Source organism: Beta vulgaris, chromosome 6 (genome assembly GCF_026745355.1).
Source record: "Beta vulgaris subsp. vulgaris cultivar EL10 chromosome 6, EL10.2, whole genome shotgun sequence".
Classification (NCBI taxonomy): Eukaryota; Viridiplantae; Streptophyta; class Magnoliopsida; order Caryophyllales; family Amaranthaceae; genus Beta; species Beta vulgaris.
The window spans coordinates 47,456,739-47,484,510 of record NC_079207.1 but is presented as its reverse complement, the minus strand read 5'-3'; the positions used below and the strand labels follow the sequence as shown (position 1 = coordinate 47,484,510).

Sequence of the window (27,772 nt, the reverse complement as noted above, 5' to 3'; positions counted from 1 at the left end):
TGTGGCTAGGAGAGTGGTTTTTTGTGTGGTTTCAAGGCTGGGTTTTAAGTAATACAAACCATTTCTTTCATAACCAGTTATGTACACCTGTTGTGTAGTTCTATCTTTGATCACACACTGGTTAGGTAGGAATTGAACTTCACAGTTCTCATCTTTAATCAGCTTCTGCCTTCTGCACAAATAGGAGATTATGTTGAAAATTGGGCACATACAAGACACTTTTGAGAACAAAGCCTGGCATCACTTCTATGTTCCCTGTTGTGTGAATTCAGCAGTTACTCCTATAGGAAGGCTGATTTTAGGCGAGTTGTAGGCTCTCAAAACCTCACTCAGTTTGTGCAATGATGAGCTCATGTGAGCTGAAGCACCTGAATCAATGATCCATTCATTAGATGTTTTCACAATTTGGTGACAAGCTATCATTCTTGAGAAATGAGTGTCTATTTTTTCATTAGTTTCATATTCTTTCACTTGCATCTGTTTACCAATAACAGGTAACAACTCTGTTAGCTGACAGGCTCTGCCTGAGAAAAATTTGCAGCTATTTCAAAATAGTTCATTCTCCCGCCATTTCATTTAGGTGCAGATGTTCCACCTTGTTCCTTCTGAGGGCCACTTTGCACCTGCTTACCACTCTTTGCATGCCATTTTGGGAATTGCCCACTGACATACTAACATTTGTCTGGGTTATGACCTTTCTTATTACACACTTTCACATTCTTCTTATTCAAGTGATTGATAAACATATACCGTGGGAGATTTGAACACTTCTCTTCGTGACTCTTCCTGGTGAAGTAATGAGCAAGCTTTCTCCACTGTTGGGAGTGGCACCATCATCATGAGATGGCTCCTTTGTGGTCCAGATTTGGCATCCAGTCCATTCAATAACTGAAATAGCCTTGATCCCTCCTTCTGAAGGTTTGTGGGTTCAATGTACTTGTATATTTCTTCAGTGGGGTTGTTAATCACAGGCAACTAGGCAAGGAATGCATACATTCTAATTCTTCCAAAATCATAGTTAGATTTGTGTAATGCTCATTTCAAGTGGATGAGTTTTGCATAGTTTCATATAAGTCTTTTTTTCCTTATATTTTCTAGAACCATTTGTCAAGGAAAACCTCCCAACTGTCAAGGAAAACCTCACTTCTAGCTGTTTCCATGTGTCTTTAGCAGAGTTAACATACAAAATAGATTTCTTTATGGCAGATGAAACATTATTGTGTGTGCACGAAACAACCATATTATTACAGATTTCCCTAAGTCCAGCTTTTACCTCATCTTGAGTATCCTTGACTGTAGCTCCAGTTACAAAGCCCATTTTTCTTTTTGATGCAAGGTTAATCTCCATGCTTCTCTACCAAGATCTGTAGTCTGCTGCTCCTTCCAGTTTATCAACTGTGATGGATGTAGCTGTTAGGAAATATTGTGCAACTTTCCTTTAGAATCAGATTATTGGGAACAAAACTTTAGTAGAAATGGCACAACCAAATATTACAAGAATATTTGTATATCTAACTCTGCTGCAAAACTTTTATTAGAATGGTAAAGAAAAATATAACAAGTGTTTACAACACTTATAAAACAAATATCACACACCTCAAATACTCTCAAGAATTTTCGCAAAAATCCTTTTCAAAGCTTTTCTTTCTCTCTAAGCTTATTTGTTTTGTTCTTAAGATAATATAATATATGATTTCAAACTTCATATATATAGTTTTCATACTTGCTAAAAGTGGTTATCTAAATTTAGCAAATTGATATCTTCCTTTGAATATTTTAAGCTTTCTAAATTTTCAAAGGATTTCATTGATTTACTATTTTAGTTTTCTTAAAATAACTGGAGGTTATTAATAATCTAACAATCTCCCACTTGAAGACTGATTTTAATCTGTCTTCACACCTTATTCCATGCAATCGAGCTTTCTCTTTATGTTATTCATGCAGGCCAACTAAAGTTGAACACAACTTCAGTTTGTCAATAGTCACCGTCTTTGTTAACATATCTGCCGGATTCTCAGTTCCTTTAATTTTCTCCAGCTTTAACACTTCATCTTCTAACATAGATCTTATGAAATGATATCGAAGTCCGATATGCTTAGTTCTGGAATGAAATGCTGAATTCTTTGCTAAGTGTATTGCACTTTGACTATCACTGTGCAGTACATTATTCTCTTGCTTGAATCCCAACTCAGTTAACAAACCTTGAAGCCATATCATTTCTTTACTAGCTTCAGTTACCACTACATATTCAGCCTCTGTAGTGGATAGAGCAACAATCTTCTGTAATTGCGACATCCAACTGTTGTATTTCCAACTGTGAATATATAGCCGGTGGTGCTTTTTCTATGGTCGACTTCACCTCCAAAGTCTGCATCGACATAACCTTGCACTTTTAATTCGCCTTTACCAAAGTACAAACACTTTTTTGGTACCTCGTAGATACCTCAAAATCCACTTCACTGCTTCCCAATGAATTTTCCTGGATTTGACATAAACCTGCTAACAACTCCCACTGCATGTCCAATATCTGGTCTTGTACAAACCATTGCGTACATCAAACTTCCAATGGCTGAGGCATATGGAACCTTAGCCATATAATCTTTATCTTCCTTATGAGGAGACTGGTCCTTGGATAATCGAAAGTGACTTGCTAAGGGTGTGCTGACTGGCTTAGCGTCGCTCATATTAAATCTCTGTAAAACACGTTTGATGTAATCTGCTTGAGATACTGCAGAGTACCTTTATGCTTATCTCTTGTAATTTGCATTCCAAGAATCTTCTTTGCTGGACCTAAGTCCTTCATGTCAAATTCCTTTGATAATTGATGCTTCAACCTTCTTATATCATCCATATTCGAACCTGCTACTAACATATCATCAACATAAAGTAGTAAGATGATATAACTGGATTTATATCTCTTGACATAGCAACAATAGTCAGCGTTGCACTTCTGGAAATCTTCCTATGCATAAAGTTATCAAACTTTTTGTACCATTGTCTTGGGGCTTGTTTTAGGCCATACAAACTTTTCTTAAGTTTGCACACCATATTTTCTTTCCCTCTTTCTAAGAAACCTTCTGGTTGATGCATGTATATTTCTTCATCCAGATCTCCATGAAGAAATGCAGTTTTCACATCTAATTGCTCAAGATGAAGATCTTCAATGGCAACAATACTCAATACAATACAGTTCTGATGGTATTGAGTTTCACAACAGGTGCAAAAATCTCATTGTAGTCAATCCCTTCTTTCTGTTGGAATCCTTTGACTACTAATCGAGCTTTGTATCTCTTGGAACCATCATGCTCCTTTTTCACTCGATATACCCATTTGTTGTGAAGTGCCTTTTTACCCATGGGTAATTCAGCTAATTCCCATGTCTGGTTTGAGATCAAAGATTGCATCTCATCTTTTATTGCAAGCTCCCACTTGCTAGCATCACTGGTTTTACATGCTTCATCATAACATTCAGGCTCCCCCTCATCAGTTAATAATAGATAATTCATATACCTTCTATTAGGTACACGAGGTCGAGAAGACCTTCTGAGTACAGGAGGAGCTGTAATAGAAGGTTGCGTTGTTTCGGACTGTTGCATACCACTATGTTCTTCTTCTTGATGACTTGTTATAGCTTCTTCTGTAACAGGATTGTGCGTTGTCACGGGACTATCTGGGATAGAACTTGGATCGACAAATATGGGCCCACTCTTGTATGAGTCGTTGGCGTCAGTTTTATGTCTATCCTTATACATGACTCTTTCATTAAAAATCACATCTCTGTACGATCACCCTTTTATTTTCATCATCCCAAATGGATACCAACTCATCCCCACCATAGCCAATGAAAGTACATTTCTTTGATTTAGGATCAAGCTTATTCCTGCCTTGATCACTAATATGCACATATGCTACACAACCAAAGACCTTTAATGAGACAAAATTATCTCTTCCAGTCCACACCTCTTCTGGTATTTTATATTCTAGTGGAGTCGATGGTCCTCGATTGATCAAGTAAGCTGCTGTGTTGACTGCTTCTGCCCAGAATTGCTTCGGTAAACCTGACTGTATACGAATGCTTCTGGCTCTTTCTGTCAATGTCCGGTTCATACGCTCAGCTATTCCATTGTGTTGAGGTGTACCTGGCACAGTTATCCATCTTGATTCCATGCTCATAGCAAAACTTCTTGAATGTGGTGTCTTCATATTCACCACCATTGTCGGTTCTTAACTTCTTAATTTTCAGACCTATCTCATTTTCCACCATAGCTTTCCATCTTGAAAGCTTCAAACACTTCAGATTTATGTTTTAGGAAGTAAACCCATACCTTCCGGGAGTGATCATCGATGAAAGTTACAAAATAGTGTTTTCCGCAATGGATGAGTAGTTGTTGGTCCCCAAACATCGGAGTGAACAAGCTCCAACTTTTCCTTCTTTGGGGTTCTACCACTAGTCTGAAAGCTTACCCTTCTCTGCTTTCCAAGTATGCACTCCTCGACATGTCTACTTCAACAGACTGTAACTCTGGAATTTTTCCTTTTGAATGCATAAGCTTCAACCCTTTCTCACTCATGTGGCCAAGTCTTTGGTGCCACAATTTGGAATTTTCATTTCCTGCTGCAACTGCAATCGTACAACATGCCCCTGCTGTCATGTAAAGAGTACCACTCTTTTTACCATGAGCAACTAACATGGCTCCCTTTGAAATCTTCCAATTATCACCTTGGAATTTTGTAGTGTAGCCTTCACTAGCCAATTGCCCAACTGAGATCAGGTTCTTTCTTAGGTCGGGAATATGCTGACATCAAACTGACCCATTTAACTTAATCTTAAATTCTTAACTACACCTTTACCAACAATGTTACAAGGTTGATCATCACCTAGATATACTTTTCCAAGGTTTCCAGGGACATATCTCTCGAAGAATCTTTCTTCGAAGTAGCGTGGAATGATGCTCCAGAGTCTAACACCCAAGACTCTTCCTTACTCTCCAGAGAGCATATGAACGCATCATCTCCTTCCAAGGTAGAAGTGATATTTGCTTCTGCCTTTGCTTCTTGATTTTTCGGTGCACTCTTGCACTGATTTTTGTAGTGCCCGGTCTTCCCACAATTCCAACACTCGATAGTCTTCGAGCTCGTTGAATTATTGGGAGCCTTGATTTGATCTCCAATTTCTAGATTTACCTGATAGCTTGATCTTCCACGTTCATTCCTTCTGGTTGAATTTCTTCCTCTTGACTCTGTATGCAATACTGAAGAGGTTGATGATTCACCCGACTCTCTCCGTCGGATCTCTTCACTGAGAACCCGATCACGAACATCGTCAAATTTAACTTATTGCTGCCTGACGAGCTACTCACAGCTGTGACTGTAGCATTCCAGCTATCTGGTAATGAAGACTAAAGTATCAATGCTCGAACTTCATCTTCAAAATCTATTTCGACTGAACTCAATTGAGTTGTGACTAAATTAAGTTCGTTGAGATATTGAGCTACCGATGCACCTTCCGTCATCCGCAAATTGAATAACCGCCTCATTAAATGAACTTTATTAGAGGCTGATGGCTTCTCATACATATTCGAGAGAGCTTTCATAAGACCTGCCGTGGTCTTTTCCTTTGCTATATTAAAAGCAACATTGCGTGATAACGTTAATCAGATAACTCCGAGGGCTTGTCTATCGAGAAGATTCCAATCTTCATCTTTCATTCCCTCTGGCTTAGTTTCCGAGAGAGGTTCATAAAGCTTTTTCTAGTATAGGTAATCTTCGATCTGCATCTTCCAAAACCCGAAATCTGCACCATCGAATTTCTCGAGTTTTATCTTTCCTTCATCTGCCGCCATTGCTCCCACTCAAATCTAACTTCTTTGGATCGGTTCTAACAATATCTTTCTGAATGTTGATAGAAGACCAACCTAGCTCTGATACCAGTTGTTAGGAAATATTGTGCAACTTTTCTTTAGAATTAGATTATTGGGAACAAAACTTTAGTAGAAATGACACAACCAAATATTACAAGAATATTTGTATATCTAACTCTGTTGCAAAACTTTTATTAGAATGGTAAAGAAAAATATAACAAGTGTTTACAACACTTATAAAACAAATATCACATACCTCAAATACACTCAAGAATATTCGCAGAAATTCTTTTCAAAGCTTTTCTTTCTCTCTAAGCTTATTTGTTTTGTTCTTAAGATAATATAATATATGATTTCAAACTTCATATATATAGTTTTCATACTTGCTAAAAGTGGTTATCTAAATTTAGCAAATTGATATCTTCCTTTGAATATATTAAGCTTTCTAAATTTTCAAAGGATTTCATTGATTTACTATTTTAGTTTTCTTAAAAAAACTGGAGGTTATTAATAATCTAACAGTAGCTCCATCTGAAGGGTGTAGAAAGAGAGGATTCTGAATATCTGTGAATGTGAGTCTCGACATTTTTGTAGCATGAAATCAGGTAAGAGAGAAGAGAAGAAAAAGAAGAGAGGAGGAAGGAAAGATTTGATCTTTGGAAGATTTCAGGGTATCAATTCCGGAGTTTCAATGACTGTTCTTTGCTGTGGTTTGCATTGCGCTCTGATACCATAAAAACTTGTTTACTCCCAGAGAATCATCCCAAATGCACCATTAGTTCATGATAATTGATAAGAACAGTTGAATTTGAGCAGCTAGGAAAATAGATGCATAGGATAGAGAAATGCAGAAGAGAGTAGCGGAGAAGATGATCGTTTATCGTATTATTAACCCTAGAGAGAAACAATTACACCTTCCCTTTTTATAGCACTACTACAAGACAAAGTACTAGATCAAATAAGGACAAATCAATATCAATAAAATTGACAGCTCATGGTTAGCACATGATTGGCAGCAGCTGAAATCTAGGTAGATATTCCTAGGAGAATATTCCTGGTACTACAGATATTTAAAAGCAGTGCAAAATATTGCATTTTACACACTATTAAAGTTGAAAAAAACACAAAGTCTTCTTGATCCTTTTCTGCATTTAGAAACTTACTGGATAATTAGATATGGGACCTGTGTCCTAAGACTTGCTGGTTTGTTCTATTGTACCAAGAAGCACGCTTATAGTGGGGGCATTACTCCTGGTGTTAAGGTTAATTAATTGTGGTTTGTAGGGGTAAGACAAATATTCACAATCAACCAACTTAACATTGAAATGATGTTTTTGCTTGCGTTGTGATGTTGTCGGAGGCAGCACCTCTGGTTGTGCTAGCTGGGACTGCTTATGGATTTTGCTTATTGTTTCCATGAAAGAACCTAGCTTTTTCAAGCTTCTCATTGGTCCTTGTAAATGTTCGAAAAATAGTCATGAATTGGATTCATACTTTTCTGGGAGCATAATTTATTCAATTAACTTTTCAAGCTCTATATCCTTTTGTGTGAGTGAGATATGTGTGGTGTAGCTGTGAGCTCTAACAACACACATTAATCGATATAGATTATAGACATCAAAGGTCAGCTATTGGGCATCGACTTTGTAAACAGCTCGTATGCTTTTAGGAGAGTCATACTTCCTGTCATATCTGATGGCATTTTTGTTCCGCCTCTTCACTCAGCTCTAGTTTCTTTCTTAAAACACTGCGAGTCCATAGTGTTTCCACAGAAAAGTTAGATAGAACATTTGACTTTTCTTCTTTCACAAACATATTTTGACAAACATGGAAGAATAGATGCTGCTGTTTGGGTGACCATAAATTCTGTCAAGTGGTTTTACTAGCTTTCCACTTCTGTCCTACACTTCTGTGGCGTCATAATCTAACCAAAAGTTTGGGATGTATGATACAGAGTTTGTTTTCTGGGGTTTTCATCCTCATTAAATCATATAATTATTGGACAACTGGACAAGTAATAGTAAGCTTTCTCGTCTCTTTTGGTGAGACTTCTTAAATGGACATATGTTGCCAAAGATCTCCGTGGGTCTGTTTCTTTCTGGCTGCAAGATTTTGTCACATATGCTGTTATAGGACAAAATACTTTTTGATAGCTGTGGTATCCCATGGCTTATCTCAAATTTTCAATCTTCTTTATCTCCGAACAACAATATAAACATGTTCGCGACGTCCTAAAATATGTCCAGGTTGAGTTTTCGGCAAATAAAGTGGTAATGATTACATACTGATGAAGGGACGTATTTGATTTATTTATGGTACTCCCTCCAATTCTTTGGCAATATGGAAAGTCTTGTAATTGATAATAGGGGAGAAATGATGTAGGTCAAATCGGAATCTTAAATTTCATAGAATGTAGTAGACTGCGGAGTCTCTTTAAGGGAAGATATACCTTTTGAAAAGTGGTCAATCCTTAAGAGATGGAGGAAGTACAGATAGGTGCTTTGCATTGTTCATTTGTCTGGAAAGACATAGATTCCCTGATTGTTTAGATCAAAGGACTAGTGGAGAGTAGTTAAATATTATTTTTATTTCCTCAAATGCAATAAAAAGATGGAATAGTCTTTATTTTTCTGATTTCTTGAACTAAACGATCATAGACTAAAAAAATAGTGATTCCTTTCTATTTATTTTTGAGCGGTGGTTTATTAATTGCCTTCCAGGTTAAGGACTAACTGGCACATTTTCTGTACGGCTGCGCACCTCTGACTTAGGAAGTAAAATGGTATGCTATAGTTATGGTTGTAACCAAAAGCTGAATTATTGCTAATTGTCATTAGTAGGCACTATTTGGGCTCTGTCGAATTCCAGAAAATGTATGGTGAACCAGATAGTATCTCGTCTACAATTTTCTGGAACACCTTTGAAAATATGAAATTCATGAGTAGGGATCCTTTTCTAAAAATATTATTAGCTGGAGGTGTTGGGGGTGGGTGGGTTTAGCATACTCACTAGTCATAAGACTGCTTGCAATAATGAAACTGCCATTATGTTGGTATTATAATCTTCTAAATGCAAGTGGCTGAGATAATCTGCTAATATACAGGTGCGGAGAGATCTTGAAGGTACCTGATTTAAACATCATATTACGCAATTTTGGAAGGTCAAGTAGGTGGAAGCATCTTATTCAGGTTGATTAATCTCTAGAATTACTGCATATGTGCATGTCAAAAATTGTTAATTGAATAATTTTCTATTTATTTATGTAGCTCTTTTTTCTTATGTAGAAATTTTCATGAGCTACTTATAGCTAATTTGTGCTGTATTATATCTCCCATCATATTTCTCTGTTTTTGTCTCGTGGCTGCTTATACTTTTGCTATAGACTCATGACCAAATTTTCGAGGCAACTCTCATTCAGGGTGAGAGTTTAAATTATTGGGATGTGTATGCGTTGGTTGACATTGGTGCTTCTTTCATCTTGGTGTTATCTGAATTGGTCCATGAGTTGGACTTACCTATGTTGAAAAGTTTCTGACTCGTAGAATCTTTACCTATCAATCACATGATAATGACTTCATAAATACAATGGTCTAAGTCCCTGTCCCTGTGCACGTGCTAAACTTCTCACATTCTATTACGTAAGTGATTTGGATTTCTGTAACATTTTTCTTGGCAAGCGCTAGATGTGTGCTCATTATATTCTGTGGGAGGCTAGGAGCCTAAGATCAGTGCCAATCTTGTGGATCATAGGCATGGATCATGTGTTACCCTTACACCTACTCAGAGATAGAGTATGAAGCCACGTTAGCATCCTCCTCGCTCTTCTTCCCCAACCTCCAATATCAAATCTTCATTAACCATCTTTCGAGGGCATATCACATTTCTGGAGAGGAGGAGAATGATAGATTTTATGTCTGGGCCTTACCGTAGAATTCTGAAGTCTTTTTTGTATTGGATCATGGGCATCCGGACGTTTTTTCACCTTATCATTCTTTAGTAGGTATAGTATCTGCAGTAAGAGCAGGCTTCTATATCTATATTAATAATTAGTTTTTGTAATATTACCTAGGAAAAATTATTTTAAATAAGCCAACATTTGCGCGGTCTTCCTAAATAAGTCAAGCTATGGATTATTCCTGTAGGACTATTTTCTTCTATCGGGTCAAGATACTTACAACCTGAACACAACAGGTTATGTTTCATTTTTACTTATTTTTTAATTCTTTTGGTTTTTTCATTTCCACCCACCACCCAAATCCAACAGCCACCCCTCAAACCCGAACCCCAACATCCACCACCGGGACATCAATGCCACCTACTGAACCACCACCCACCCACCGAACTCTCCTTATTAGCACCACCACTATCTCTCTCCTCACTACTAATTCCGCCCACCGAACCACCACCCATCGAAATCAACTAACCACCACCACTCGTCTGCTGCCCCGTCTGCGCGCCCAGTCTCGCGCCATCACTGCCTGCCGCCATCACCATCACCTTCCTCCTCCTTCCATGCGATACTCCTCCTCTCCATCATCTTTCTCGCTGCTCCTCTTCTCCCTCCCCCTGTCTCGCTGCTCTCCTCCCCTCTGCTCGCCCGGGTTGCTGACCCCTACCAGCCGCCAACCGTGCCACCAGGGCGCCCCCTGCTGTCACCTTGCCCGCTGACCCTCCCTGTTCGATTTCTGCCGTCGCGACCATTATGAGTGGCTTTCTTGTTGTGATGGATGATGAGGGTTGTGAAAGGGTTGGTTGTGAGGGTGGTGAGAGAGGGTGAGGGCCAGACGTAGTTCAGGAGGGGTGGTGGTGTTTGGTGTTCAGTGGAGATGAGATGAGATGAGAGAGTGGGTGCTGCGTTGTGGTGGTGTTTGGAGGTCTGAAGTGGGAGGAGAGAGAAAGGTGAGAGGAGGGAGGAGAAAGAGTGAAAATGAATTTGTTTTATTTTTAGGTAAAAATAGAATAAAAAATAATAGCAAACTTGTCATATTGCAACACGTAGCCATGTAACCTATTACAACAGGTCACAAATACAAGAAAACCTGTTAAATCTCAAAACAACAAAATGGCACCGGAAGCTTAACCTAATCAGGAATAATCCATAGCTTGACTTATTTTGGGAAGATCACGCAAAGGTTGGCTTATTTAAAACAATTTTTCCTATTACTTATACTATGTTTTAGGATTTTTTATTTATTTACTACATTAGTCTTATGCTTATAAATGGACCTAATTGTTATATATCTGTCAATCAGTGTTATGAATTATAATGAAATTAGTTTTGTGGGAATTCGCACAATCAGTGTCACAGAATTACCTAAAAGCCTAGTAGTTGACTATGGAATTTTTCAAGAACGGTCAACTATTATTATACCTGTTCATATTTATGATAGTAATGTCTGAATCTGTGCAGAGTTAGTTTTTTTTGTTTCATTCCGCACTGCAGGCACTTACTCTTGCATTAAGAGTTTACAGTTATTTGTGTTTTTAAATTGATTTTGAGAACGTCCATCTCTCTCCTCTCTCTCTCTGGTGTAGCCTCCTATTGCTATGTTCCAGTATTGTGATTTAGTTTCTTACTTCCATGCTTTGTTTATATTTTTTGCGGATGCCAAGTCATATTTACAGTTGTTTATGGCCGAGGTTTTGCAGCTATTCGAGTGGATGCAAAAGCATGGAAAGATCAATATTGCATCATATAGCAGCTACATCAAATTTATGGGGGAGAGGAAGGACATTTCAAAGGCTCTTAATGTATATGAGACTATTAATGATCAAACCATGAGAAATAATAGCTCAATATGCAATTCTGTTCTCAGCTCTTTGGTTAAGAATAACAAGTTTGAAAAAGCTATGAGTATGTTTGAGCAGATGAAGCAAAATGGTTTGCTGCCAGATGTTGTGACATATAGTACGGTATGCTTCTATAATTCATATTACGTGCTAGATTCACTGCTTGTCTTCAATATTTTTAAGATTTGCATTTTGGGTTCTTTCTCTTCACCTTCAAAAAATGTCTTCCGAAAATGTATAGTCAAATAAGATTCAATAAGTTCAGATTAGTTCAGTTAAGTTCCAATAAGTTCTGGTAAGCCCAAAAGTTCAGCAAAATTTAAGCGAAAAGGACACTCTTCCAGAAGTGGGTTAGCTTTGAGGGGTAAGATCGTTATTTTAATTGACACAGTATTTTAGATTGGAAATGCTGTACTTACTGTGGGCTGTTTGGATACTGAAGCATTGAGAAAGCAATATGGTTTTCTGATTTTATTACTTTATCCTCATAGCTGCTGGCCGGTTGCTTAAAAGTAGACCATGGATATATGAAGGCTCTGGAACTGGTGGAAGAGCTGGAAAATAATGGGATTCAGATGGATGTTATTACATATGGGACTCTTATAGCTGTTTGTGCTACCAACCGCCGATGCGAGGAAGCAGAAATGTATTTTATCCGCATGCAGGCTGAAGGTCATTCTGCAAACATGTACCATTATAGCTCATTACTCAATGCATATGCTTCTGATGGTGACCACGAGAAGGCTGACAAATTGGTGCAAAATATGACATCTGCAGGATACACGCCGAATAAGGTTTTTATTCTACTACTTCCATGCCATTTGCTTGCATGGTTAGTTTTTCACAAAACACAAGGACTAAATACATAATCAACAACCATGTGATTCCTGATATACCTGGGCTGAACTTGTGAATAATGACCGCCTCAATTGATGGCTTCGGGAACAAAATGATATCAGTCTATTTTCAAATACTTTAGTCATATAAGTGGCATTCTCAATCGAAGCCTCAATTAGGAAGGGTAGGAAGGAAAACTATAGTCATCTAACAATGTGAATCTAGAAATCATTCAATCAATTTTGGACATTGAAAAGCAAATAAAGAAACTATAATAAAGAAATAACAGGTGAACAAAATGGAAGAGGATGGTTATTTATCTCTCATCATCTTAAGGTTTTAAGTCTTTGACCTTGGAATCCAAGTTCATAAATTTATCATTGCATTTTTTGTTTTTTTTTTTTTTTTTTGCATTTTACACAGAATTCCACTTATCAAAACTGAATTTCACTGATGAAAACTCATCTTTGCTGATTAAAAGTGTTTTTTTTTTTTTTTTTTTTTACTTATGTAACTACAATTATTTACTGGTAAAAACTGATTTTTATTGACAGAAACCTATATTTGCTGGCTGAAACAGATACTGATTGAAATCAACTTCTAGTGAATAATGTTTTTTGTTTTAGAGTTAGAGAATAGTGCCTAAGATGTAACGTTTCTTTGTTAATCTACTTATGTATTATGTCACCATAGGTGTGTAACTTAGCTCTTACTTTTTAGTCCACTGAGCTTTAGAGCTAATTTACAAACACAATAATGATTGATGAGTTAGTTAATTTTTACTCTACACACATACATTAAGCTTTTGTAAAATCTTCAGTGATAGACTTGCTGGATCAAAGATGCATTATTCTGTCTATAATAGGGCCTTCCTTAAGTCATGATCGTGCTCTTAGATTTGCAGTCCTCTGCATGATTCGTTTTACTGAAGTCTCGTCTTTGGCAAATATGTTTTTAATTGAGTTTTATGTCTGAATGATTATCCTTAGTTTTGTTATTTTGCAGGTCTTTTTGACAACTTTGCTAAAGGTCTATGTTAGAGGGACCTTGTTCGAGAAATCAAGATCCCTGTTATTAAAGCTGGAAAGTTTGGGCTTTGCTGAAGATGAGGTACCCATATATGATCAAAAGCATTTTTTATGGATATTCAGCCATATCTTGTTATCAGTTATTGATATTTGACCATTTGAAATATTATTATATGAACTAGAATTTCCAAACTAAGCATGTGAAAGCAGAGTTCTTAAAACGCATGAGGGCATTCAACAATGTTAGGAGCAAATTTTACAAGGTAGAAATAGTCTTCAAGGGCCATATCTCAAGCTTTGGGTTACAATAAACGTAGCTATATGTGTCACTACATTGTGCTTACTTATTGTGTTTACTGTGAACTAGGCCAGGCAGTCACCCAATTACCCTTGGAATCAATGGTTAAACAGAAAAATAACCAATTTAGGTTAGCAAGGGTAGACAAAAGTGTAGATACCTTCAAGCTGTCTCCTTTTGACCACCGGATGATGACAGTGCGTCATGAGTTTTTGTGTGCACTAGCTGCTTCATGATATTAAATCAAGTTGTAAACTTGTTTATGTAAGAAAATGAATGAACTTAAATTTATATGTGAGTTTAGAAGTCCAAAGTGAGGTTCATGATCTATACTTTATCAGGCCCAAGGCTTTAAGACCTATAAAACAATTAATTATATAAGAAATATAGATTAGGAAGAATAAAATCACCAATATAGTTGGATAAGCATGTGACGAAGAAGATTAAAGTATATTCCCCAAGCGTCAGCCTTCCGTCATTAATCCAGCTAATTCTGCAGATTAATGTTTTAGCCTACCGTGTGTGTGTTGACCTCATTTCTACTATTTTTCCCAATTCTCATATGTATGTGACCCCTCATTTCATCTATAAAAAATAGAGTACCTTAGGCATGCTATTAAGCATTCACCAATCTTTAAAAACCATTGGTTCGAAATTAAATGTCGGACAATAAAGGGAGAGAGAAAAAGATAGGCTTACTTAGCAGAAGCCATTGAGACCGAGGGGGCCAGGCGCCCAATCGAGGTGTCATCTGTAGAACCGGTGTATCCAAAAGCTTTAAGACTACTCCCAAGATCATGAACCTCCCACGAAGTTCCCCCACATGACCCTCAAGGGTGGCAAAATGAGAGTATCAGATCCTAAAATCAGGTGTAGGAGTCTATAAAACTTTGCAATTTCTACTCTTTGGGTAATGTGGCAACAATATGGTGAAGAGGATGCACCTCATGGTCGCAGAGGTGGAGAAGGCTCCGGTTATGTGTAGGGATGGCAACGGATCGCATGTGGACCGGATCCATATAGACCCGAATCGAGAACTGTTTTTAGACGATGGATCCAGATTCAACCCGGATCTAGCGAGTCAGAGAAAATAGAATGCAGATCTAGATTCGACGGATGCTGCGGATTTGGGTCCAAAACAGATCCCTTTGTAATCTATAATATTTTACTTGCTTTTTTGTATTAAATATATTCCGAAGCGACAATATATTGTTTTTCATTTCTCGTGTAGAGGAAAGTTTAATTTCATTACAAGTTTACAACTAATTAGGGAATAAAACAATGAATAAAAGTAAATAATGTCAATAACAAAAAAAAAAGGAATAAGTAGATCATAATATTCCATTGTCGTTAGTACCACAATTCCATCTCCCAAGAGCTTTGATCTTCATCACAACTAATATCATCAAAGTCCTACAACATAAAACCAACTAAGAAAAATTCATTAAAATAAACTATAACATTATATTTGTAAATATAAATAAACTATAACATCTCCAATATATATATGTATTTGAGAATAATACTCCTAATTAAGAAAAAAATCAGTCAATAATAAAAAAAAATTCAACAACTTAGAAATAAAAAAAAAATCAGCAACTTAGAAATAAAAAAAATCAGCACCTTAGATCTTCATCAATTTAAAAATTCAGCAAATAAAAAAAATTAGCAACTTAGAAATTAGAAAAAAATCAACAAATTACAAAGAATTTTACATGGGTGTGTCAGCCGTCGAGCAACGGCTTAAGTGTCGGTGGACGGTGGAGATGTGGCGTTGGCACGACAATGCAATATGTGGTATGTGGCGTGGGCGTGAGGCTTTGAGTGCGGGAGAGAGGGAGTGGCATGCGGCATGCGGCGCGCCTGGTTGTCAGCGGTGGTCGGTGGTGAGAGGAAGTGAGGAAGGAAAGGTGGGGCTGGGAGGTAGTGACTAGTGAAAGGGAGGAAGAGGCAGTGAGTCTGAGGAAGTTATGCTTTAGTCAGGAGTTTCTTTTTTTTTGCGTTAAGATAGTTAAGAGTTTAGGACTTTAACTTGGCCCAAGTTATCTTCTTTTTTTAAAAACGAATCTACGTATCCGAGTCTGGATCTTGGTGTCAAACTCGGACCCGTGTTGTAACAATATGATTGGGATCTAGAAAAACGAATCTGGGGTCCACAAATTCGGGCCTAGTCCGGGATCCTTTGCCATCCCTAGTTGTGTGCTAGTATGGGGCTATGGGCCATGCTATGAAAGCAAGGAAAGGTGTGTTGTAGTGTGCCTTCGGCCTAAGGCATTCAAAGATAACTCATTAATTACAATGCCAAATGCTATAGACTATGAGAGTTCTCATTTGGCAAGATATCATAGTTTCGCGTCCTTAGGTTAATAAGCTTTCACGAACCGAAGATATATTTTCTTTGCATAGTGGAAGAGCCACCCCTAACGATCTATGGACAAGGAGCGAAGGAAGTTGGTGGAAGCAAAAGTCTTCTTGATTGTCAAATCAATGTTCATGTCCTTAGCAAACAAGGACATGAATCCACTCATAGAAATGTCGCCCTTTTTAGAATTCCGCTCCCAAATGAATAGCTCGATGAAGAATTTGGCAAAGTTCACTTTCCAATTTGCAGCCACAGGGACTACAGGAGAGATTGAGAGAAACCAAAGGAGTTTGAGGTCCATCGTACTGACTTGACCCGACTCTGCCTTGGGACAGAAAAGTTTTGGCACAAGTCGATGAACGATTCGAAGAGCAGGGCAACCAATAGAAATGATCATATTAACATCGGATTTGCGATCTAATCGCCCAGTAATCTTTTCTTCCAGAAAGTGAAAGAGCAAAACTGAGTAGTGTTTGGAATTTGGATCATTTCTAAACTTCATGAATTCAGCGGGGCCTATAGGACCATCGGTAGGCCAACCAAAACAACTATTCACTTGATTCCATGTCTTGACTCTCTCCAAAACCATTAAGAGAGAAGACAACATCACCCTTCAATGTCCCCGTTTCAAGAGAAGCAAGGAACTCAACCACAAGCTCAAATTGTATCTTGTCATTCAACTAGAATCTTTACCCGAATTATATTTCTTGGTGATTGTTCGAGAATGAGTATTCGGATCATAAATGGATTTGGGTTTAGATGTGGTTCGCTTTGAATTCCACATGATAGAATTTATACCAAACTTATGCAATAATCAATATAAAACAAAAGTCGTCACAACACCAATGCATTATTAAGAACCAAGGATGCAGAAAATTTGTCTATGGAATCACTTAGTGAACTTCATTAATTGTACTAATAACAAAGTTTAATAATGAAATCCACCATCATGCCAAAACATATAAAGGAACAACTAATGAACAAATTTCTATTATCATTAGAATTATCAAAGAGAAAAGTTCGAAAATTGAAATTATGTACCTCTGAAGTGTAAAAATTGGGAAGATGGATGTGGTAAACCTATTTTTTTGTAAGCAATTTAGCAACCAAGAACCAAAAAGAGTCAATGTTCAAGCCAAATTAAAAATCCCTAATTGAGTGAAAGTTAAGGTTATGATGAAGAGGAGATGAAGAGAAGAGAAGAGGTAGTGGGTGGCTAGCGACGGCGTCAGGTAGCGGTGGTGATGGTCGTGGATTGGTGGTTGCTTAGCAAAGGTAAAGAGAGAAGGTGTTTGTGGAGAAGAGGGTTGTGAGTGTGGAAGAGGGGACCTCTGACGTGAGCGTGTGGTTCAATTCCTTGCTTCTCTTGAAACGGAGACACCGAAGGGTGATGTTTTCTTGTCTTGATGGTGTGGAGAAAATCATGACATGGAATGAAGTGAATAATCTCTTTGGTTGGCCTACTGATTGTCCTATGGGCTCCACTAAATTAATGAAGTTTAAAAGAGATCCAAACACTACTCTCTTATGCTCTTCCACTTTTTGGAACAAGATTACTAAAGATTAGACCGGGACTTCTGTAATAATAAGTTGACATCTTGCATTGATTTGTGTTGCAACTTTTCCATCCCAAGGCGAAGTCGGGTCAAGTCAATAAGGTGGAACTCATACTCCTTTGGTTGCTCTCCATCTCTCTTGTGACTACACATGGGCAAGTGAACTTTGTCAATTTTTTCATCGAGGCATTCACTTGGGAGCAAGATTCTAAAAAAGGCGACATACCTATGAGAGGATTCATGTTCTTGTTTACTAAGGACATGAACATTGATTTGACCACGAAGGAGACTTTTGCTTTCACCAATTTCCTTCACTATTTTTCCATGGATCCATATGGGTGACTTTTCCACTATGCAAAGAACAAAGTACTTTGGTTCGTGAAAGTTTGTCGATCTAAGGACGCAAAAGTCGTCTATGATATCCTATCAAATGACAACCCTAAAGACTCTAGCGTGTGTCATTGGAATTAATGAGTTGTCGTTGAACGCCTTGAGGTCAGAGACACGCTACCGCAAACCTTTCCTTGCTCTCATTGTACAACCCTTACTACCACAAAGCCGGAGCATTCTCCACCTCTCCGGATCATGAGGTGCCTCCTATTCGCCCCAATGTTGTCACATCACCCGTGGAGGAGACATTACAGAGCTTTATAGCCTCCTACACCTCATTTCAGGATATAATACACTCGTTGCCACCCTTATGATCACTTAAAAAATCAATTTTAGCAAGTATTTATTAGCTTCAAACAATAAATATAATTTTAATTCAGTTAAATCTCGGTAAAGAGAATAGAGCCTTAAGAGGTAAAAGATGAGACTTGTCAGCTCACTTGTCTCCCTTTTTTTATATTGATAAGCATGTAAGAATGTTGCTTAAAACTTTTCTAAATTAAGTTTGTTGTTTGTGGCTTTTGTTTCTCCTTTTTGTACGTTTTCTTGAAACTTTCATTGATGCTTTTGTGTGAAACTTTTTTATCATTTGTGAACTACGTGTGATGATTCAGCATTCAAATCATTTGCTCCCGCCTTTTTACTCTTCTTCCTCCTACTCTCCAATTAGAAGCACAAATCTTCTTGAATTAGATTGATTAGTGGTATCAAATTTATATCCTAATAGATTTTAAATACCGAATTAAGTCTTATTTGTTATGCATAACCTTTTCCATCTCAACGTGCTCATCTTCTCTCTCTTTGATAATGTTGCTGCGAACTTTTATCCCCTCCTAAACTTGTCGGAGTCTATTGCTGATTGTGATTGTTAAATTTTTTGCAGATACCTTATTGTCTCTTAATGGATGGCCTCTCAAAATCTGGGAAGGTTCATGAAGCTAAATTGACTTTTGATCGGATGAATGAGAGACAAGTCAGATCAAGTATACTTCAGGGGATCAATGCTGATTCCTTTATCATATTTGCTCTATTACGGTTTGAAATTTTCTCCACAAACATATAGTAACTCAAAAGAAGACTTGAATTTGAAATAACCTGATGCGAACTCAAAGTGATTTGATATTATATTCGAAAAAACGTAACCACAGTAGCCGAAATTTCTACTTTAACCAAACTGTCTTTGACGACAAATTTTGAGATTACCCGGTTCAAACATGATTAGAACTTATAAGGAAATAATGACATCAACTCAAAAGTAAGACGACCAAAAAATTAGGGCTTTTGCTCGCGGTTATGGGCAAACCCTTGCTATGGTTTCATTATCAGAATGACTGGCGACTAGTGCATAGAGAGATGGCCACTTATACATGTAGATTAGGGAGAGCGAGGTGTGATAGAAAAATTGAAAATATATATTAGAAAATGTTATAAGTTTGGTTCTTTCAATTTGGACACCTTTGAAATTTATCTGTGTATATTTACATAAATAACTTTTGATGTTTGATTCTTGGCATCATATAGGCATCTCCATATTACAATTGCATTTTAAAGGTTTTTGAGCTTACCGCGGCCGATATATAAGGCCGCGACAGCCATAAACTGAATGTGTTGCCCTCAAAAGTGGTTGCGTGACGTTGTTGCGATCATGACTGCATCCGACATTCGGAACTATAATTCTTGGATCCATGTCCTAGTTTGGCACTCATTTTTTTAGTCCTTTCCCTTTGATTTTATGGTTTCTTACTTTCCTCTATAAATAATGAGTAAGACAATTTGTGCATAGAGAAAAATAAAGATGGACATTGAGAATAGCATTTTTGTAATTAAAAATGGTGATAACAACAAAAGATAAATTGTACTATTATTATCTTTTTAAAATAAAAGAAAATCCATGAGTTTATATTTTGATTTTTGAAATTCATTTACCTTGCCTTGTGTAGTAGGCATGTTGCTTAACCGTACTTGGCGAGTTGGCGGTATGTGATGTGAAATGACAAGATCGCAATGTAATTCAGGAGCTTTGAGACATTGTTTAGACCACCTTGAAAATATACGATTTGACATATTATCCTGTTTCTTGTGAAAGTTTTGAACTTTAGCAGTGACTAAATTTGTTGTTTCTTTCATTTCTATTTTTTTTATGGTGAAAACGTCAAGACTTAGAAGTATGAAGCAAAATAACATATTAGAGAGGTGAAATCTGTTTGAGGGGTATGCATCTAGCATTCTTTATTAATCACTGCATCTCCCTTTTATAGAAGTTTAATACTAATGACTGCACAACTTTTCACTCCCAAATAGCTATTTATCACATGGTATTGGGGACCACTTGTCTCTCACATATCTCTACTTTTTCCATTGCCGTATTTTGTGCCCATACCATATGTTGTGATTAATAAAGAACGGAGGAATTACTTGATTACGTCACAATTATCTGGGGGTGCTTGGGCTCAAATCAAATTGATATTGTGATTTAATGTGTCTTGCATCTGTTCTGAAGGAGTGCTAGCATTCTGGTGTTAGTTTGGTTCATATAGAGTACAATATTGACTTCTGCTATTTTTTTATGACTTAGATTAAATGTACAACCTTTGAATATAAAAAAAATGCCTGTATTTGTTCTTGCAGATGGCTATTCGCACAGTATTATGATCACAGCATTCTGCAGAGCAGGGCATGTGGAAGAAGCAAAGAAGTTGGCTAGGGATTATGAAGCTTCATACAATAAATATGATGTTGTCATATTAAATGTTTTGCTGTGTGCTTACTGCAGAGCAGGAGATATGGACTTTGTGATGCAAACATTGAGAAAAATGGATAAACTGGGTATAAATCCTGATCAGTATACCTTCCGCATTCTAATAAAGTATTTTTGCAAAGAGAAGCTATATCTGCTTGCATATCGTACCCTGCAAGATATGAGAATTAAAGGTCATCAACTGGAGGAGGTGAACTTCCTTTACCATGCAAGTAAAATTACATACTGCAGAGCAGATGATATTGAACTTACAATTTTTGGGATATTGCTAACTAGAAGATTATATATAGCTTGGAGATTATATAAAATGCTTAGTTTGTGTGAAGTAGAAAACTGTGGAAAAACGCCAGTTGTACATCCCAAAAAGATTAGAGAGGGACTTACGTAGTCCCCTTTAGATTAGGGAAACTTCGTGCAGTCGATTAGTCAATTTGTACACTTCCTAGGAGATAAAACTTCCTTGGATTGCATTTCTTTTCATACTACTATTGTTAAGAGCAGTTTTTTTTTTTCACTTCTAATTCGTTGGATATAGAAGTTTTAGTAGTATATCTTATGAGTTAAGCCAGCGCTTGAGCATTAGCTTTTCCAATTTATTTATAATTAGTGGATTTTTATATTGCTATTTCTCACTTTTTTGGTGTGTGAAAGAGAGCCTTCTGCAATTTTATTTTTATACTTAGTATAGGTAAAATCAATTTACTCCTTCCCCTTGTCTTCCCACTTCCAAGAAATATTATTGTCATGCCTTGTTGCCGACCACCTCTCTCCTTATATATATAAAAAAGTCTACTCATATTTGTTAATGTAATGTAAATAGTTAGCTAAAATGTAACTTTTGAATTTGGAATCTGCAGGAAGTTTTATCTTCTTTGCTTCTTCAACTTGGTAGTGTTGGTGCTCATTCTGAAGCATTTTCAGTATACATGATTTTAGTATCTGGTGAAAAAGCAATATGCAAGACCCTCCATGAGAAGATATTGCACATACTAATAGCAGGGAAGCATTTGGAAAATGCATTTGTGGTAGTCAAGGTTGGTTCTAAATCTCGTAGTTCCTTTGAAATAGTGTTTTAGTTGTTGTTCGGAATAAATTGAGATTTTAAAACAAATTTACAGGACAGTGCGAGATTTATATCTCCACCTGCTGCTAAGAAGTTTTTAGGAGCATTCATGAAATCAGGCAATATAGACTTATTGAATGATGCCGTGGAAGCTATTCACGATTCTGGCCACAAGATTGATCAGGTAAACAATTGCCTGAAAAATGTATGGTCATTCTGTAATTTCGTGGTTCATTCTTCATTCAGCTATCATTTGAAATAATCATGGCTGTTTCAATTTATACCTATACCTGTATATATGGCTTCTTTAATTTTATTTATAGATTTTTTGATGGGAATAATTCCACCTTTGAGCGATCCTTCCAAAACAGTCCCACCTTTCATAAATTTGGGAATAATCCCACCTTTAGATGTGTCTGTTCAAAATGAACCCTTACTTGTTGGTAACCTGTAAATGTAGGTTTTCTCTTTTCTCCCTCCTCTACTTCTCCTCCACAACTACCACCACCTAGCTACCCCACCACTGCAGTCCCCACCCCCACAGAAAACCCTAATCCCCCACCCCTTGCCAGCCCCACCACCCCACCCCTGCGGCCCCCACCTTGCAGCCCCACCCAGCCCCCACCCCCACCACACCAGGTCCCACCCCCTCCGCCGCAAACCCCCTCCCCGCAAAACCTTCTCCGACACAAACCCCTCTCCCTTGCAAAGCCCCTCCCACGCAAACCCCCCCCCCCCCCCCCCCACCCCTCAACCCCCTCGCTTTCCCGACGAAACCCCCCGCTCGCGGGCTTCCACGACAGACCCTCACCCCTTCTTCTTCTTCTTCCTTTTTCTCCTTTCTTCCTCTCTCTCCATACTCTGGAAATTCAAAAGAAAAATCGTTCCAAGGAGGGGTGACGGCCTGACGGGGGTAGGGGCGACGGGGACCAGTAAAGTGTGGGTCATGACATTTCGAACCGGTGACCAGTAAAAAGGCTCGTTTTTGACAAATGTCCTACAAAGGTGGGATTATTCCCAGATTTATGAAAGGTGGGACTGTTTTGAGAGGATTACTCAAAGGTGGGATTATTCTCATAAAAAAATCCTTTATTTTTCGGCTAGTTAGTTTTTGCTAACCTAGCTATTGCCACTAAACCGAATTGTTATACTTTAGATTTTCAAAATATCCTTTGAGTGGTTTATCGTATAGCTATATGTCTAAACATTCACTGGACTAATGGTTCTGGTTTTACATTAATTGCAAGTTTACTCACTGCGCATAAACAGGGCATCCAATCTTGTTGAATTGGTAACTAAAAAACAGAAAAAAGTATCAAGTTCTAGTATGCAACAAGTGCATAAAAGTTGCTCCTTGCGTTTCATATTACAAGGCATGTTAACCACTTATACAAATATTTGTTAACAAAATTTGAATTGCATATGTCAGGGATATTTAAACAATACCAACATTACCTTTTTCTAGAAAAATATATCTTACATTGTATTTTGTCACTAGTAGATACTTCATTTTGACCCTCATTTAAAAATATTTTTTTGATTAGGGATGTTGTTAGATTCATATTAACTTGAATTTTTTTCAAATGTAAACTTTCTGTGATTCTTAGATGTTCGTAATTAAATATCTAAATGGTTAAAGTTAAGCAAGTGTAAAAGTCGAACGGTATAAATTGAAAATAAACATAGTTAGTATTATAAAGCGGCATTTAAAGTTGCATTGAAATTGTAGAATGTGCATCAAAAGAGTAGTCACAAAGGAAAAAGAATCAGAAATTGTAGAATGACTTCTTTTTGAAACATTAAAGAAATGGCTATGATGCCTTGAAAACCTGTATTAAAGAAACAGTGCCTGTGGAATTTGGCGGCCAGTCGTGACCCTTGGATTACTACGACGGTTTGGTGTAAAGTTGTATTGCTGAGAGCAAATGACCCAGATCATATAGATTTGCACATAATGTTTTTTAGCCAATTTTCCACTATAAAATAATCAACATCCTTTTAAATTATTATTTTATTGCATCTATGTTGTTTGATTTTATCTCATGTAAACATTGTGCACCTCAATCTTTTGGAGTCTTGCTATCTTTATCGTTCATATTTACTAAACCCCACCAATATTTTTATATGTATTATGTATCTATGTTTTACTTTTTTTATCTCAAAAATATAAAAATTTAAGAATTTTATTAGCATGAACTTAACCAAGTTTTCATTTCCACCACGGTGGAAACGAAATTCCGTTTCGTTTCCATGAATATTGAATTTTTTTTTTTTTTGGGAAATTATCTTTATTAGCCCCTAACTTTTATCTGTTCTCTTAAGTAGCTCTTTTGATTTTTTTTTTCCTCTTTGGTAGCCCTCAGTTATTATATATGTTAATTTTGTAGGCTTAGTTAGTGTTTTCGACTTTTCTTAAATGTCAGTTAGTTGTCTAACTTAGGTTTTTTTGAGGCACAAGTTTCGTGACAATCTTAAACGGGTGATCTTGATCTTCAAAACAACTTTTTTTAAAAAATTAACGTCACTAAGCGTATGGGCACAAATTTCGACAAGCCGGTCAATAACTACCGATACAGTAATTTTTTAAACACGACTTTTAAGACGATCTTAAACGGGTAATTTCGACCTTCAAAACGTACTTTTTTGAAAAACGAACGTTCTATCGCCCGTTTGAGATCCCCTAGAAAGTCGTGTTGAGAAAATTACTGTATTGGTAGTCATTTTAATTAGCTTGTCGAAATTCGTGGCCATAAATGGTAGTCGGTGGCATCCGTTTTTTCATAAACACTCATGTTGAAAATCGAAATTGCTCGTTTGATATCGTCTTGAAACTCTTGCCTAGGAATTACTGCATTTTACTCATGTTGACGTGCTTGTCGAAATTCTTGCCCACAAAGGACGCTTGATGGCGTCCATTTTTAAAAAAAAGTCGTTTTAAAGGTCAAACTCGCCTGTTTAAGATCGTTTCGAAAATTGTGTTCAAAAATTACCTTGTTGGTAGTCATTTTGACTGTCTTGTCGAACTCGTGCCCATAAAGGATGTTCGGTGGCATCTGTTTTTTCAAAAAGGTCATATTGAAAGTCAAAATCGTTCGTTTAAGACCGCCTCGAAACTGGTGCCAAAAATTTAACTAACCTAGGTTACGCAACTAACAAACATTTAGCGAAAAAAGCTAACCAAGCCTACATAATTAATATATTTCCTCCGTTTCGTTTTAAATGCAACAAATTGGTATTATTTATGAGATACTGTATAAAATATTTATTTGTTGCATTTAAAACAAAACGGAGGAAGTATATAATAAGTGAGAGCTACCCAAGAGAATAAATAAAACTACCAAAAAGAAAAGTTAAAAAGTTGGACGATAACAAAGAGAATTTCCCAAATTTTGTTTTGAAGAAAAACCTGTGAAGGAGTTTGAATGGTTAAGAGATCGAGTCTTCTTGACAACAAAAAATTTACTCGCCCTCTCTTTTATTTGTTGTATTCTATTCTCCTGCCATACCTCCGTCACATACTCACATCAGATATATGATATTGATTACGATGTATTTCAATGGTTTTCCCAGGATGTATTTCACCTGGCCATATCACGTTATACTGCGCAACCAGAAAAGATGGAATTGCTTCTGCAGTTATTGCAATGGATGCCAAGTCATGGCTATGTGGTCGATCTATCAACAAGAAACCTCATCCTCAAGCATCCGAACTTACGCAGGCACCAAGTTATTGCTGAGATAATGGCAAAACAGCATGCTATAGCAAGCACATGACAGCTTGCTAAAATTATCCTGTTTTGTGGCACCTTGGTGGACTGTGCAAAGTTCTTCCACGGCTCCAACCACCATCTTGCCCTTGTTATCTGTTGTAATTATATGTTACTACTTTTGGTAGCTTGATCAAAGCTGGATTACAAATGATTCATTATTGTTATCATTTACATCAAACAAGCTTGCTACGAGCAAACCATGGACAGTGCACCCAGGTGTACAGTGAGAGCTATGTGCATTTGGACCAAAACAGCGTAATGTAAATAGCAAAACGGACAGAAATATAGAACATCCCACAAGAAAAACACATGGATTAGATAAAAAAGTATACATTAGAAACTAATAAATTCTACTTGTGATCTCATCTCCATTTATAGTGCAAATAAGAAGATTCAGCTAGAGTACATAGCTTAGTGCACATGTTCTAAAATGACAGTCAATAACACACCCAAGATGGAATTTTGCCTTAAGAAAAAAGCATTCAACATGCGCTATATTAAACAACTGGTAAAACGCTATATTTAAGAAAAAAAAAATCGACTTCCTCCTTATTTAGCGATGAAGTATGTGGTGGGGATGCATTGGTTTTAGAATTTTAAAATCTACCTGCTTAATTTCTTGTAGATCACGTGGAGGGATTTTTAATCAATTTAAAAAATCAACTATTATCTATATCTTTAATTCAATACGTTTGTTCTTTTTTTACATGTTTATTTATTATGATATATTATTTTTACAAATTGAGATAATCTTGAACTATGTGTTCTTTTAACCTACAAAATATGCTCTTTTAATTTAATTTTGAACTTAGTGTTCTTTAACCTACACATTGTTCAAACCATGAAAAGATCCTAGAATAAAAGAACATATCTAATTAAATTAAAAGAACATATTTTGTAGGTTAAATAAAGTCTTATATAAGACCGTCTTATTATAGCTTATGGTAAGGCGACACAACTTTTTACCTTAATTGGGTCACATAGATTAGAAGTGACCTTTTAATGTAAGAGATGACCCCTAAACTAAAAGTGACGCTTTTAACTTGAAATATGATCTCTATAACTTAAAAAAATGGCCATTTTATGTCAAAAAAGTGAGGTCGACTTACACTAATTTTATGGTAACACAGGCTTACCAAAGGCTTACTAAAAGATTACGTAGTACCAATGTCTGGATGATTCTTCAGGGATCATAACACAACTATGACCATCGAAGTCAACGAAAGTCAAGTGCGCTTAGCACCACATATTTTGCCAACTCAACCACCCCTTTTCCTTTTCATTTCTTTCACTAAATTAGAAACAATAAAAAATATCAAAATCAACTGAAGAACTACGAATGGACTGATTCTGCAAAGATGCGTAGGAATCTTCATCTCGATGTCCGATCGCTTCAATAAATAAAATTAATCAAGGTCTCATGATTTGACTTTCTAGAATTCAAAAGCATGCTATCTCTAGACCCCAATATAGACTCGAGTCTGAACGTAACCAAGTCAGTGCTCTAGCTCTATCTATGTGAGTCACAAATGAAAATGAAACCTTTTATTTTAAAATAAAAAATTTTCTTGTCCCTGAAGGACTCTCCGATACTTCCATGATCTCTACTGATATATGACTTTGCCTCAATCCAGATCAAGTGTCTTTCTATCAATAGCTCTAAATGCTCAATTCAAGTAAGCTTTCTTCTAATCTAAGCTCAAAGTGCCTAATTCAAGCCAAGATTTCCTAAAGTGGGGGCATTCTACATTTGTGGTGGTATATTTATTCCTCCAAATAAAACTCGTGAAGAGTTGTAATCTGCGAACCTAACTTACAGACCACGACTTTCATCAAAACAATTTTCAAAATCAATCAATCTCCTCTCAGCTTTGCATAACGCTAACCTTGCATAGCTTCTCATGCATCCTATTAGAGTCTACATTCATAGCATCATCATGCACATCGTTATCAATGCTTTATGTGATTTTTTTTGAGTTGCTTGCACCTATCTATAAATTGCTAGCTAACCGAATTATTTGTGTTTATCATCTTGCAGACTAACATTGTTTTGCATAAA

General features: G+C 36.9%; 1 protein-coding gene across 2 annotated transcripts in view; it reads left to right on the top strand.

Moving 5' to 3' along the window:
* The window catches only part of LOC104896716 (pentatricopeptide repeat-containing protein At1g10910, chloroplastic), a 29,884-nt gene extending 3,920 nt beyond the window's left edge, over positions 1-25,964 (top strand). The window contains exons 2-11 of one of the 2 annotated variants that reach the window (XM_019250315.3): positions 8,582-8,643; positions 8,965-9,049; positions 11,511-11,774; positions 12,143-12,445; positions 13,494-13,598; positions 19,006-19,105; positions 20,751-21,070; positions 21,738-21,914; positions 21,999-22,127; positions 25,514-25,964. In XM_019250315.3, coding sequence (XP_019105860.2) covers positions 11,523-11,774; positions 12,143-12,445; positions 13,494-13,598; positions 19,006-19,105; positions 20,751-21,070; positions 21,738-21,914; positions 21,999-22,127; positions 25,514-25,717 — 1,590 coding nt within the window. In that variant the 5' untranslated portion in view covers positions 8,582-8,643; positions 8,965-9,049; positions 11,511-11,522 and the 3' untranslated portion in view covers positions 25,718-25,964. The remainder of the gene's footprint in view (positions 1-8,581; positions 8,644-8,964; positions 9,050-11,510; positions 11,775-12,142; positions 12,446-13,493; positions 13,599-19,005; positions 19,106-20,750; positions 21,071-21,737; positions 21,915-21,998; positions 22,128-25,513) is intronic. The other variant, XM_010683489.4, reaches the window with a different exon arrangement.
* The last annotated feature ends 1,808 nt before the right edge of the window (positions 25,965-27,772 follow it).